Genomic DNA, 14,383 nt, shown 5'->3' on the forward strand with positions numbered 1-14,383 from the left:
AGCCTTACCTGGAATGTGCTGTAACCCCCCACCTGCCTGCTGCAGGAAATAGAGCTCCAGTTGCAATTGGGGGTCTCTAGGAAGGAAGTGAGAACCAGGTCCAGCAGTTTTGCCCATTGCTGCCCTTTCCGACCCTGCTGGGCCTCATCCTACTTGAGATTTTGGAATAGCGGTTCCGGAAGAGCTCTGTGTGACTGAGTGTCTGTCTTCCTTTCTGCAGGTTTGAGGACGGAGCTGTGCAGTCACATTATTGGGGATTCCACAGCTGGTGCTGCAGGCCTTGCGCCTCCAACCAGGACTTTCTTCTTAATGCTCTCGACACTTAGCTAAACACGACTATATCCCGGCCCAGCAGGCCCCAGCGCCGTTAGTCTCCAGCTGACTCTGTGGGTTGGTCTTAAAGCAAATTCTGTTTTGTGGACTGCCTGGCAATTTTTTAGCTAACTGTAATGATAAAAAGGGAGTATTAATCTATTCTGAATCATATCTAGTTGAATGCATGTTTAAAAAAACAAACACAAAAAGCTTGCTCAATCTACCTGCAGTGACTGATGCAAAACCATCATATGCAAAATCCAAAGGAATGGAAACGTATTTTACAACTTGTATCACTAATGCACTGTTGTAATGTATGCAAAGTCTTACAGTTATAAGTGTTAAAGTGAATTTCTTCATAGAGCATCTGAAATATCTTAGATGATTCTTCAACCTTTTGGGGTTGATGTGGGTTGCCAGTTAGGGATATGGACATTTTAGTTTTCAGCGACCTGTTTCTTTGGCACTGACTGTCCTGGGAGGGAGTTGCGAGGTTTGGGAGAGAGTAGGGAAGCCACAGCTGCTTGGGTGCAGCTGGTTCATGGACATCCCTTTGAGTTTAGGCTTGGTGGAGTCAGTGGAACAGGGACATGCTTAAAGCTCATCATGAAAGATTATGGTAGTGTGGCCAGTAAAATTTGGGGCGAGGGGGGTGGTTTATGTGTCAGCAAAGCAGTTTCTCTGCTATCTAAATTTTCATTACAGTTCTCTTAGAGAGATGATGTTTTTATATATCTTTATTGGAAAAGTCCTATGTAAAACTAAATTATTTTCCTGGGATGGAAGAAATGTGAAAGAGAAACAGCCATGCTTGCAGGAGGTATTGTCCTCTGCTTTATTTAGCTTAGAAAATCATTCCTTTTTTTTTTTTTTTTTCCTGGAGAAATGTTTGAATCAGCTGAAAACAGGTAGGCATTGCTGTTTTTCCCCTACAAAGAAGGGCAAAGGTTTCAGTTGTATGTTATGAAGAAAGTGGTATATTTAAGAATGAGTTAAAAGGGAACAAAACTTTATTTAAAATTCCTCCAATTTCTTGTAAAAGGCAGGGCCGTGGATATGTCTGGAAATGTAGAAACCTGTAGCTGCTTCTGGGATCACCCACCTGATGGTGGTGACTTGTCTGCTGAGGCCGGCTGGAGGGGACGCTTAGAGATGGGGCGAGGGGGAGGCCAGTGTCTGTTGTCTGCGAGCCTCTCCTGCCATCTCTTTTGCGGCTGAGGGCACTTGGCACAAAGCAAGCACAGACAGCAGAGAGGGCCAGGCAGTGCTGGAGTGCATTTGCTGGCAGGGTTTATTGTGGGAGAGGAATTTGAGTTTAGGATCTGAATCTTGTACATAAGAAATGAAGAGGCTTCCCTCCACCCCGCCCCCAAAATATGCCCGCCCTGTATCCATGAGAGTGCATGTCGGTTCTCAGTGAGGGTCAGAGTGGGGGTGGGGGATGTAAGGCCTGGGTCCCTTTCAGCGGCCTCTAGGGCAGGAGCGTGCGTCTTCTTCCCAGTGCAGTGGTGGTTTGAGTGCTGTGGGCTCTGGTGGGGAGGGGGCTCTGCTCCTCTTCATTCGCTGGTAGCTGGGTCAGGGCACTGGCGCCCAGTGAGGATGCCCACTAGCATTCTGCCCCAGTTGGTTGGTGGGGGGACACCTGACCACTGAGCCTTTGGTAACCTTATTTTTTATAGTAAGTACTTCTCATAATTTTCTTTTTCACATCTTATTTTATAAGAAGTTTAGGAATATTTTTGCATGGATCATTGTAAACAGCAGATTCTTTATTCCTGATGTCTATTAACATAGAATGTTTACTGATAAGTACTTTAAATTGCTTCATGAGCACTTAATCCATCTTAGTGTCTATGTGTGGGGGCAGACATTTACCGCCGGCACACAGTTTGTGCCCCTTTCTTCAAGTCTCTGTTGGTAATTCCATCTGTTTAGTGGATGGTTGGCAGGATTAGTAGGTTCTAACGGTTCCAGGGGTTCAGCTGACCAAGTAGCAGAGAAGTCTTTTTTCCCAATTGAGTGCTAATAGATTAGGATAAAATACTCACAATGTTAGTGTATGCTTTTAAAAAGCCCCACACAACAAAATGGAAACATACATGCACAACTCCTGTGAGGGCTGGGGTCTTGGGGTTCAGGAGGAGGTTAGAAGTTACAGGCATCTCTTCAGGCTTGCTTGGTACTTGGCACACACAGGATGGTGTTTTAAAGAGTGGGCTGCACCCCCCACACGCCATTTACATCAGCTTCATAAACACTTTTCTTCCTCTCTGTAACTTAACCTTTTTTCCCTTTTATGAAGTTGAGAGGCTTTATGAAATAAGTTTGCATTGCACATCCGTGCAGAAATCTTTCTGACTTTGAAATTTTTAGGACGTCAGCTGTCAGATACGAAAGGTAGATATCAGGTAAGAATCTGGACTTAGGGAATAGTCACAAAACTGTCATAGGTTGTAATTTTATCAACATTCGCTTCTAGTAAAATGAAAGTCAATTAAGAAATAGAACTTGGGTCAAAATTCTGTTACAAAGCTTCATAATTTGTCCCGAAGCATATGGTGGAGCATTCTGAGAAATTTGCTTTTTGTGTGTTTGACATTCCTAATTTGGGAGTCCTTCAGCTGAGTTACTATTCTTTTAGAAGTTGAGACAGGTAAGCAAAGGACCTAGTTCATGTAAACATGGACATCATGATGGCTATTTAAAAAATATTTGTTCTACCCCTTCTCCCCTGAGGCTTGGGAGTGTGTTCAGCCGCTGCAGTTTCTCTGCTCATGGAGGTCTTGTTTGGATCTGCGCTGGCGGCTGAGCATTTAGTGTGAGCCAGTGACCCATGAACTTGCCGCTCTGTGAGGGCCAGAGTCAGGGCCAGTCATGGTCATGGGCCTGAAGGCACTTCCAGAACCTTTTATGTCTCTCGTGAGCCATCTGTTAAGAACGTTCTTGGTGTGGTTTGTAAGCCTACCTGTCGCTATTCTGGGAAACCTTCTTGAGTGCTATGCAAATGTGTTCACAGGCAATGGGGGTGGTCCTGAGCCTTGGGGTGGGCGCCTGGTCAGTGAGTGTCTTGCCCTTCCCCAGCTGGGCATACAGTACCTTGCTCTTTCTGGTGGCATCATCTGGCTGTGATGAATGAGGTCTAGGAAATAATTTGCATGTGTCTTGGGGGACACAACAGTAACGAGAGGAAATACATTATTACAGCAACTTGCGATGTACTAATACCTGTCAGTGTTGGCCCCCGTAAGGTATGTAAGGCACCTGTGAGTGCTGGTGAAAGGCCAGCATGTACCAGTTATGTAAGTATTGGTGTCTGCTTTAAAAAAGGAGACCCAGACTTCACCTGTCCTTTTTAAACATTTGAGAACAGTATTACTCTGAGCAGTTGGGCCACCTTCACCTCATCCGACAGCTGACTGTTGGATGTGTCCATTGTCGCCAGTTTGGCTGTTGCCCAGACAGGACAGGACCTCCATTGGGCGCAGCAGCAGGTGGCAGGGGTGTGGCTTGAGGTGGGTGGCAGCGTCTGGTCCTCCTCTCTGGTGCTTTCTGAGAGGGTCTCTAAAGCAGAGTGTGGTTGGCCTGGGGGAAGGCAGAGCACGTATTTCTCCCCTCTAGTACCTCTGCATTTGTGAGTGTTCCCTCTGGCTTTCTGAAGGGCAGCAGACTCTTGAGTATACTGCAGAGGACATGCTTTATCAGTAGGTCCTGAGGGCTCCAGGGGCTCAGCTGACCAAGTAACACAGAAGTTGGGGTATGTGGCCTATTTGGGTCAGAAACTGCATGTTTCAGAAAGTTTGTCTCTTTTTCCTACTCATTATTTGAAGAAGAGAGAGCCTGTGGGGATAGCCTTATCTTGGTCCACAGGACTAAAGTGAAGTCACTTGGGAAGGGGAGACAGAGGATGAGCGGCGTCTGTGTAGGGACCCCGGGCCTGCAGAAGGGTGGTGTGCTCCCAGGACTGGCATGACAGGTGTCTCCTCCTCACCACAGGCTGTGCCCATGAGTCCCTGTGCAGACCAGTGGGCAAGGCAGCTGGGCCAGATCTCAGGCCAGCCGTTTGTGCTCCTAGCAGGGTTGCTGTGCTGGCCACACGGAGAGGCCCTAGAGAGCCTCATGGATTGTAACTAAAGAAGAAACGGTTCTTTTTTGTTTTTTTAAAAATGATTTTTAAATACCGTTTTTTACACCGTTCTCTCGGTACTTTTTTTAAGCTAAGTCAGCATTGTCTTCCAGTGTTAAAGGCATCCCTCACCTCTGCATTGAACTTACGTATCCATGCCAAGGAATGGAATTTCCATCCTGAGCCAGTTCAGTTAGGTGTCAACTGATACTATTTTAATTTTTTATGCAATCTGATGAGTAGATGAGCTCAGATTTAAAAATCTCAAAAGCACGTTTATTGTAACAATTGTTATGTATTAATACTGCAGTTTTCAATAAAGATTGACTTGTGTTGCATATTGTGGTTTTCATGATTTCTCCATATGGGTTTTTGTCTAGAGGTAGCATGGCCTGACTGGGAGGTGCTGGGGCTTCTCTCAAGTTGGGAGCTTGCCAGGGGTTTTGAGAAGACGACCACCATGGCGTCCAGCCCCAGTGACCTTGGCAGTGCTGGAGTGTGGTGGAGGCAGCAGGTTGCAGGGGACCATTTTCCCAAGTGGGACAGGGAGGGAAGCAGCACCATGCTCCCCTTCTGGCTTCTGTGGCCAGGGTCAGAAGACCCTGGGAAGACACGTTCTTCCTCATTTCACCAGGGATGCTGAGGCCCAGAAAGATTACTGACTACTCACCCACCAAACTCACGTGGGCCAGCTCCAGTCAAACACAGGGAAGCACTGGTTTCTGGGTCTTGAGTGCAAGGGAGGGCAGAGCTACCTGTATTCCCCACCAGCAACCAGCATGGCCTGGCCCTGCTCGCCTTAGGCCAACAACTGCAGCCAGCCCCGCCTTAGCCTGCCTCCACTAAAGCCCCGAGGGTGTGATCTGCGACAGGTGAGCCCCCACCCCACCTTTAGAGGCTGCTGGCCACAGGAAAATGCACGCACACCCACAGAAAACGGGCTAGCAGCCAGGTTACTTTTCATAAATTTATTTATGAAATTAAATGTGGTTTCTGGCTTGGAGAAGGAATAGTGCAAGAGTGACTGTCCATGCTGCTGAATCCTGTGGGCTCCACGCCAGCTCGCCAGGCCCAGGCTCTGCTCCTGGCGCCCCTTGGCAGGACGGGGCGCCATCTCCACACACCCGCTGCCTGGGCTGTGGGTCAGTCCTGTGTGCTGAGCCACAGAATTCGGTCTCTTATGGCTTCTCACACTCACGAGCGTAAGGCAATCTTCTGTGTCACTAAGAATCAGTTCTTTTTCTCCATTGTTTGTTTGTTTGTTTGTTAGAAAAACAAGATGCCAAAATCCAAACAAAACCAGGAACGAGGTGGTTCTGGAGCTACCGCACAGCAGCAGGCAGACTGACCACACTCCCGACTGGGAGTATGCAGCCGACTGCACCGTCTTGTCCTTTTCCGCTACACACACACACACAAGTGAAGAGGGTGTCCAGCAGCCAGCGGTGTCTAGAGGCGCTGGGAGGCGAAGGGCGGGCTCCGGGCGCAACACAAGGGTGTGGAATTCCTGGTTTCTGCCCTCCCAAGTGGCAAGCTGCCTGGCACCACTGGCCGGGCTGGGGACTTGGAGAACTAGAGGGCAGAGGGGCACATGGCCTGGCATTGCAGGCCACAGAAGGCCAGAGAGTCCTGCCCAGAGGAAATGAAAGGAGGATTAGGTTTCCAGAGAAGAGGGTCCCACGCAGGTAGCGCCTTCTCCCCAGCTGGGCCTGGGCTGAGCTGCGGTTTCCCCGCTCCAGCAGTGAGGCCCTACACAGGTCCAGAGGGCGGATGGGGCCCAAGCTGCAGCGGGGGTGTGGCAAGTGCGGGGTCTGCCCCCTTGCTGGTCTCTTCAGGGCACCAGGAGCAGGGAAAAAGACAACAGGAGTACAGACCTGGCACGTCTTGGTGGCACAAGCAACTCCCCAGCCCATCCCTGCTCACTTGCAGGCAGAGGAAGGCCAGGCCGAGTGGGCCTCGGGGAAGAAAAACTGGGGGCCACTGGCAGGAAGGCCCAGCAGGTGCTGTCAGGTAGGGACCAGTTCACTTGCGGAAGGGTGCCAGCCGGCTGATGCTGTGCCAGAAGGTAGATGGCTTGCGCCTGGGCTCCGCCAGCACCAGGACCTGCTGCTGAGGCCGGCTGCTGGGCAGGGCTGGGTGCTTCTGGCGCGTCAGGTAGCAGGGCCGGCCAACAGCTGAACAGGGAGAGACAGCAGAGGGTCATGGGTGCCCAGGGCAGAGTGCCACCCCAGCTGTTGGGGGTAGCATGGGGTCCGTCCCAGGGCTGTGCTTCAGAGCCACCGTAGGAGGCAGTTTTGCCACACAGGACTTGCTCCTGGAGAGCTGACCACATCCAAGAGCTCAGGCTGCCTGGGGTCTCTGGCCTGGGCCTGGCCTCCTGCAGCAGCCTGAAGAGGGGGGTGGCCTGTGCAAAGGCATGTGATGTTTCAGGGGCATGGCTCTCTGTAGAAATGGGGGAAGCAGCTCCATCCCTACACCGACCCCAGATGCCTGTCAGGAAGGAACCCTGGGGAAACAAGCATTGTCACCAATGGCCCTGATCTGGGGGAGCCAAGGTGTTGAGAGTAAGAATGTCAACCATATACTGACCCAAGCTTCCCCAGTGGCCCCTTATTACCAACCTTTGGGAACAAACAGCTGCAAAGGGCAGTGGGCCCCACTCAGGCCTGGTGGCTAGCTGGCTTGGCTTTGTGGTTCAGAGAAGGGAATGTCAGCAGGGTAAGGACCGGGCAGCCGAGGAGGTGGGGCTGCTGTCCGCCTACCTTTGGGCTTCCCTGTGACCTGCTGCTTGCTGGCATTCAGCATGGCCTGCTTCCTCTGCAGTTCAGTGATGGAGAAGCCTGAGGAAGGGGCACAGGTGAGGGCGCTGCCCCACTTCCTGGCCCCAGGTGCAGTTCCCTGCACACCTGCACCTTCCTGGTGCCCAGGGTCTCATCATGTACTGGGGACTCAGTACTGGCCACAGCGGGGACTGTTGCCCATTCTGCACAGTCAGCCTGCCTTGGCCAACCAGGGCAGAGGGCATGCTCTGGTGTCCTGTCCTGGGGCTCCTGGCAGAAAATGAAGATCCCCGAGTCCTTCCTCTGCCCGCCCATCTCTCACCTTCACTCCATGTCTAGTGTCTTTCCCACTGCAGTGGAGGCTCCTTCCCAGACCAAGAGCCGACCTGGTCACTGTGGCGGGTAATGTGGGGGCCCGTGGACAGGAGGGAAGGTGTAGTGGGGAGACGTCTGCGTGCATGGGGCAGGGGAGGCTTCTGAGGCCAGTACCCACAGCCCACTCCAAGGCTCTCCCAGGGCTTTTGCTGGCTGGAAAGGGGTCCCGCAGGTCCCAGCAACCCAGGGCACTGAGCAGAGGGCCCCGTCCTATGGAGTGTGTGCACATGTGAGCGCGTGTAGTGAAACAACTCCCCAAAAGCCAGTAGACCCATGCCTTGGGGCTGAACTCTGAGAAACTGTATCATGGGATGCGGTCAGGTAACCCTGCCATTGAGGTGATGAAGGCAAAGCCTTATGCTCATGACTGGGACCTAGAGGTGCCTGGAGCCTTGCTACACCCTGCAACCTGAGAGGGCTGCGCGGCGCTCTCCTGACCGGCAGGCGGCCAGGCAGGCGGGAGCGCCGGGTGGGCCCCGGGGGCGGGGCAAGGCCCAGCAGGGTCTCGAACCTGTCTCCTGGTCCAGCTGCACCTGCTCCCTCTCCCTGGCAAAGGCCTTGAGCCAGCGCTGCTTCTGCTCGGGCTTCCTGGTGCACAGCAGGTGGCTGTCCCCTGTGGCGCCACAGTGCAGCCGGAAGGCGTTCTTGATGCTCACATGGAGGTCTCTGTCCTTCCCGTCCTCCAGGTCCACCACCTCCAGGCCGTCCATGTCCAGCCGGCCCTTGTAGTACAACACGTCGCGGCGGAGCAGGTCCTGCCAGATGCTGGCCTCAGCCCTGGCTGCTGAACCGCTCCCCTGACCATTTCCTGGCTGCTCCCACCTCCTCTCCCCAGCCATAGGAGGGGCTGCTGGTGATGCCTCCACCTCCCCAGCAGACAGTGAGATCCTGAGGGCAGAGCATGCCTTCTGCAGCCCACAGACATGCTGAGCCGTGAGTGGAGAGGCCTTGCTCCTTTATTTTGCAGGTACTGACTAGCCTGGGGTTGGCCCTGTCTTTGAGGTGGGGAGACTAAGACAGTGGCTCACACCACACTTAGGAAAGAGCACCCGTGGACAAGGAGGGCTTCATGGACATGAGGCCACTGGGCCATGTTTTGAAAGAGGAGCAGAAGCTGGCAGCGTAGAGGAAGCTGGGAGGTGGCTAGAGCAGGGGACTCCGGGGTTGGAGAGAGGGGATGTGGAGGTTTGCAGGGAGAGAAGAGGTAGCTTGAGGAGCAAGCAGCGGCCAGGTCAGGAAAGATCATGCTCTCAACGGCACCCGGCCTGGTCAGACTGTGAAAGCCGCCTGCTGCTCCTGGGCCACCAGGCTCACCTGCAGAGAGCCACCCCATCCCAGCCCCAAGGGTCTGGCCAGGCTCCCCGGGTATGGTCTGGCTGGCACCTGTCTTCTGGGCAGCTGCTCCCAGCCCTCAGCTCCCCTCCCTCCACTTGCTCAACTTGGGGCAGCAGGGCAGAGCAGCTCTGGTACCTTCTTACAGTAGATGAGCTGGTGGTCAAAGAGAAAGAACATTCGCTGCTGGCTTTTGGCTTGAGGCTGTGTAACTCGAGTCAGCTCCCCGGAGTAGATGAGTTCTGAGCTCCTGACCAAGAGATCTTCTCCCTGGGAAGATCCCAAGGAGAACCATGAGCCTAGCATACCCAACCGTGGGCTCCACTTCCTGCCCCCATCATGGGTGGGTGGGGCACCTCCCCCTGGCCTTGCCTGCAGCGCCCACCTGGCCAGGCCATGGTGGGAGGGGGAGGAAGAGGTGGCACGTCTGGCCTGTGAGTTGGCTGTCCTTGCAAAATAGGAGCCCCCTGTCACCAGTGGCCTCTGGTGGCTCTTGGGCACTGGAAGTGTGGCTAATCCATATTAGATGTGATGTCAGTGTAAGATACACATTGATTTTGAAGACTTCATATGAAATAATGTAAAATATTTCATTAATGATATTTTAGTTGATCACAAGTTGAAATGCTATTTTGGAGTTAAATGAAACATTATTAAAATTAAATTCACTTGTTTTTTTTCCCTTTTTAAAGATGGCTACTGCGTAGCATACGATTCCATATGTGGCTCACATACTAGTTTGATTGGACAGTGCTGCCCTAGAGAAGAATTAGGCCTGTCTGGGATTCACCTCTGAGGCCAACCTTTGAGATCTCTAAGGAGGCCCTCTTCCCAGCTAAGTGCACTGAGTACCTGAAGGTCCATCATCCACCCTTGGGCTTCATACTTTTAGACTAAGCCCTGCCCTGGTCTCATTCTACCTTGAAAATGCAAACCCCAGCTGGGAGTGGTTGGCGGTGGCCTGTTTGGGATGAGTGACTCTGGAGGGCCCTGAGCCAGGGCTGGGCCTCACAACTGCCCCTATTGCTCAGCCCCGCCTCACAGCTGACTGCCCCTACTCCTCAGCCCTGCCCCAGGGCTTCTGATTCACTGTGTCTAGGGTGGGGCCCTGGAATCTGTATTTTCATAATGTTCTGTGGCTGATACTGATTGATTTCCAGGCCATTTCTCTCGCTGACAGCTGGTGCATGGTGGTGGCAGCACCCATGTGGGTAGGGAGCCTTCGGGAACAGATCAGGAGGTGGCAGATTGGCAGATGCAAGTGGGGGTGGGTGGAGGGGGACAGGAACATCGTCATTAGTTCTAAGGCAAGATTGGCAGATGCAAAGGGAAATGTGCAAGTCAGACAAACAGAACCAGGAGGCTCTGATGGGTGGCGATGCATTTTTGGTCATGCTGTGTTGGGCCTGCAGCCTTCTGTTAGGAGTCCCAGAAGTGAACTAAAACAGGGATCTGGCCTGTCCCCTGAAGGCAGAGGAACAGAACACAGCTGAGCAACACACTTCCTCTGTTGAGGGCTTCTCCTGGGCTGGCTGGCTGCTCATGGGAGGAGTTTCACATAGAAAAGAGGCCACCAGGTGCCAAAGCCTGCTACGGTAGGCAGCAGCAAAGGTCCAGAGCCCACGCTGGGGACAGGCTTTCACACCATGAACATCTGTTGCTAGCTCCCAGGAGCACAGCTCCCTGCTTCAGCTCCCTTCTAGATTTTTCAGGGGCAAGCATGATTTTAAAGCAACGGGCCAAGACCTCCTGGAATTTTCTGTGCCCCCAGGCCCTCACCTCCCAGTCCTCTATGGAGCTCTGCCACTGAGCAATCTTGTCGATGTTCTCAAGTCTCCGCTTCCGCTCGTTGATGAGCTGGGCCACGTTCTTCATGGCATGCAAGGCGGCTTCAACATCCTTGAAGTCCCTGGGGCAGAACAGAGATGGAAGGCTGCTGCAGGCTGGAGACAGAGAAAGGGTGAGGATCCCCTGCAGCCCCCACGTGTGGAGCTGCTTTCCTCTGGGGCTGTGCCCTTTGACCACATCCTCACTATCAGATGCACAGCCCCTCTCTTCTCCATAAATGGCAAGCACAGAGCAGAGCTTAATATCCTGTTGGCATCCTCTTCCCCCATTGCAAGGAGCTCATCAGGACAGGGCTAGTTTTCTGTGTGTTGCCCCAGGGCCTGCAGCAGTGCCCAGCACACTGCTAATGCTCAAACTGGCTGACTGGAGGCATGCAGAGGCGTGGGCTGCCTCCCTGCCTCAGTGCCCTCCTACCTGTGCTGGGGGTGCGTGTATTTGAGCAGCTCGGCCAGCTGCAGAGGGTACTTGCAGATCTTCTGCACCGGAGTCAGCAGGAAGCCATCCAGGGAGATGTCAATCATCTTCTGCAGCAGCCGGCAGGCCTCGAAGAAGTACACGTACTTGCTGAGCTTGGTGAGCCGGGAGAGCTCCACGCAGGCGTTGGGGTGGTTATTGCAGTACTCCGAGTAGATCTGGAAGTCGGCTTGCTAAGGGGCACAGCTGGAGGTTAGCAGAGCTCTCTGCTGCTCCCACAGGCAATCCAGCTGCATGTCTGGGAAGGGCAAGAGCCTCTACATTTCCTTCAGGAGCTGGGCTGGGGGCTAGGGGAGACCCAGGCTGTGTGTACCTATTTCCCTGGGGCATAAGCTACATGGAGTCACACACAGGGGTGGGAATGGTGAGAATATGAGCAGGTGTCCCGGCTGCACGCTAGCCTTCTGGGTGAAATCCATGATAACAAGGACGGGATAACAATGCCAAAAGCGGCGGTGGTAGGGGGGTTGGGTGGGACAGGCATCCTCTGCTCACCCTCGCTCGACTGCCCAAGAGGGCCAAAACAAGGCCCTTCTCTACCAGGTGAGGCTAGGAGGTGTCCACTTAGAGCGGCCCAGTGAACCTTGGTAAATGCCAGCCGGCATCTGCCGCCTAAGCAAGCTGTAAATTCTCCCTGTGTGAGAAACCCCAGAGCTCACTCTGAACAGCCCCTGCGGCGCTCAGCAGGCCTCTGCCCTCCTATCTGTCAAAGCAAGTCCTTCCTGGGGGACGCCCCAGCCCTCTGCTCCCAGGAGCGTTCCCTGACTTGGTTTCGCCACACAGGAGCAGAGACCATCCTAAAACTGTCCTGAAGGGTGCGGGCAGCGGGGCAGATAGAGGGCTGGAGCTGGGGCCCAGGCGTTGTGGAAGGTTTTGGGACCAGCCACCCGCTGTCCGCGCTGGCGCCCGCGGCAGCCTCTGTGAACGCAGCGCCCAGGTAGGGGCCGGGGGCCGCGCGCTCACATGCTCCAGGAAGCAGGCACCCAGCTCGCTCAGGTGTGGGCGCTCGCGGTTGAACCTCTGCTCCAGGGCCTTCACGAAGGCCTTCTGGCAGCGGTAGATGTCCTCGATGTTCCCGAAGATGGTACGCAGCTGCTCCTCGCTGAACATGTCTGCGCGCTTGCGGCACTGCCGGACGTAGCCCTGCGGGCGGACGTGGTTAGGCCTCCCCCGACCGGGTCCCCAGTCACCGCCCGCCGGCCGGGCCTCACCTCGCAGATGTCGCGCAGGTGCTTGATGTAGTCCCGCTCAGTGCTGAGGATCTCGTTGATGACGTTGGTCCGCATCTGGTCCTTGCTGCTCTGCGCCTCCGCCCCGCCGTCCTCCGCTCCGCTGTTCCCGGCCCGAGGGGCGTCGTCATCCGTGGGCTCGTCCTGATTCACCCTCAGCTGCAGGCCATGCGTGGCCGGTCAGTGCCCCGCATCCCTCGGAGCAACGCCCCGCGCCTTGTGCCGAGCGGGAACCGGGCCTCGGAGGCCCCGCAGGGTGCACGGGGCGCAGGGCTGAGGACTGGCCGGCCAGCTCCCCCCACCACGCCACCCACGCAAGTCCTGGACCGAGGAATGACGACTCCGACGCCCGCAGCCGCCGTCAGTGTGATCCGAACACCGATTTGGCCTCCTTCCTAGACCCTGCTTGTGCCCGGCACAGAGGCTGGAGTGCTTGCTGCAGTTCCTGAACCAGTGCCTGCTCCTGCCAGCCCCAGTGGGCAGAAGCAGGGGGATGGGTGGCGCGCCCGCTGGCTAACATGCATCTTGGGGAAAGGCTTAGGGTGCGGAGTGGACAGTTTCCCAGGGGACCTGGGGCAGGAGGAGCATCTGAACACCAGGGCCTGGGACCTCCCCGCCGGACGGCCCTCAGCTTGGACGCCCTGAGCCAGGCCTTTTGGAGACTGCACCTGGATTCCTTCCTTGAAGACTGGAGACCCCCTTAGATGGAATCCAGGTCCCCTCTCTGCTATCTCCAGGGCTAATAACTTGACCGTGCCTCAACTTCTTCAGGTGTAAGTCATGGTTCCCACTCCCGGGGCTGTGTGTGAGGTGAGCAGTCCCCTATCAGTGCTCTTCAGGGCTTGGGAAATGTCTAGCGCCTGGAGTTGCGGGGGTATCGCAGAGGGGTGCCTAGTGTCTGCACACACTCATTTCTCAACTGCTCTCCTCTCTGGCCCCCGAGGGCTCACCAGAAGAGGAATGGGAGCAGGAGTAGTGGCTCTCCAGGAGGAGGAAGGCTGTGACACTGCGCCCCGACACCCACCACCCAGTGCTCTGCACCTAGGATGCCAGAGCTGTTTTGGGCTTGGATTTCTCTGCAGAACCAGGTAGCTTTTTATGGGCCCAACTTGGGAGAAGCTGGGGCTTGGAACCATACCCGAACGAAGCTGGCTGGAAACCAGCCCTCGCCATCGGCGACCCGGCCCCACCACCACTCTCTGTTGGTGGCATCCATCACTTCGATGACGTCCCCAGCTTTGAAGCCCAGCTCCTGGTCGTCCATGGTGACATGGTCCCAGAGTGCTTCAGCGCAGACCACACTGCCATCGCTGATGAGCTGCCGAGAGAGCCACGGGCAGGCCGGTCAGTGGGGGAGGCTGCCTGGGCCTCCCTGCTCTCTGTCTCCACTCCCTCAGCAGCCCTGGGAAGAGGGGATCCTGACTTCTTTACAGAGGAGCTGACAAGGCTGCCTCTGACAGGAGCAGGGCTTTCCTGGGGCAGGGGCTGTGTTCTGGGCATGTCTAGATTATCAAGGCTCAGTGATGGAGCCGGAAGTGAACTGACCACAGAATCTGATCCTGTCACTGGGACTGCCAACTGCTCCCTGTTAGCATTCCCAATCCAGAATTCCTGGGGGCTGCAAGGCTGCAGGAGGGATGGGCTGGGGACTGCAAGGCTGCAGGAGGGAGGGGCTGGGCACTGCAAGGCTGCAGGAGGGAGGGGCTGGGCACTGCAAGGCTGCAGGAGGGAGGGGCTGGGCGCTGCAAGGCTGCAGGAGGGAGAGGCTGGGCGCTGCAAGGCTGCAGGAAGGAGAGGCTGAGGGCTGCAAGGCTGCAGGAGGGAGAGGCTGGGCTGCAAGGCTGCAGGAGGGAGGGGCTGGGGGCTGGTGCCCTCCTGTGGGCTTCTTGTGGATGAGCATTGCCTAT

General features: G+C 55.1%; 2 protein-coding genes across 15 annotated transcripts in view; one reads left to right on the forward strand and one right to left on the reverse strand.

Moving 5' to 3' along the window:
- Positions 1–4,776, forward strand: part of FAM168B (family with sequence similarity 168 member B) — a 45,662-nt gene extending 40,886 nt beyond the window's left edge. For all 9 annotated transcript variants that reach the window (XM_515789.8, XM_003309246.7, XM_054679740.2 and 6 more), the window contains one exon: positions 221–4,776. The gene's annotated coding sequence lies outside the window, so the exon portion shown is untranslated. The remainder of the gene's footprint in view (positions 1–220) is intronic.
- A 615-nt stretch (positions 4,777–5,391) lies between these two features.
- The window catches only part of ARHGEF4 (Rho guanine nucleotide exchange factor 4), a 206,718-nt gene continuing 197,726 nt past the window's right edge, over positions 5,392–14,383 (reverse strand). For 5 of the 6 annotated variants that reach the window (XM_016949383.3, XM_016949381.3, XM_063791067.1 and 2 more), the window contains 9 exons: positions 13,615–13,794; positions 12,459–12,635; positions 12,211–12,390; positions 11,188–11,420; positions 10,705–10,834; positions 9,064–9,195; positions 8,105–8,348; positions 7,201–7,278; positions 5,392–6,612 (listed from right to left, as the gene is read on the reverse strand). In XM_016949383.3, coding sequence (XP_016804872.1) covers positions 6,461–6,612; positions 7,201–7,278; positions 8,105–8,348; positions 9,064–9,195; positions 10,705–10,834; positions 11,188–11,420; positions 12,211–12,390; positions 12,459–12,635; positions 13,615–13,794 — 1,506 coding nt within the window. In that variant the 3' untranslated portion in view covers positions 5,392–6,460. Of the gene's footprint in view, positions 6,843–7,200; positions 7,279–8,104; positions 8,349–9,063; positions 9,196–10,704; positions 10,835–11,187; positions 11,421–12,210; positions 12,391–12,458; positions 12,636–13,614; positions 13,795–14,383 lie in introns of all 6 variants that reach the window. The other variant, XM_016949382.3, reaches the window with a different exon arrangement.

The sequence above is a fragment of the Pan troglodytes genome, chromosome 13 (genome assembly GCF_028858775.2).
Source record: "Pan troglodytes isolate AG18354 chromosome 13, NHGRI_mPanTro3-v2.0_pri, whole genome shotgun sequence".
Lineage (NCBI taxonomy): Eukaryota > Metazoa > Chordata > Mammalia > Primates > Hominidae > Pan > Pan troglodytes.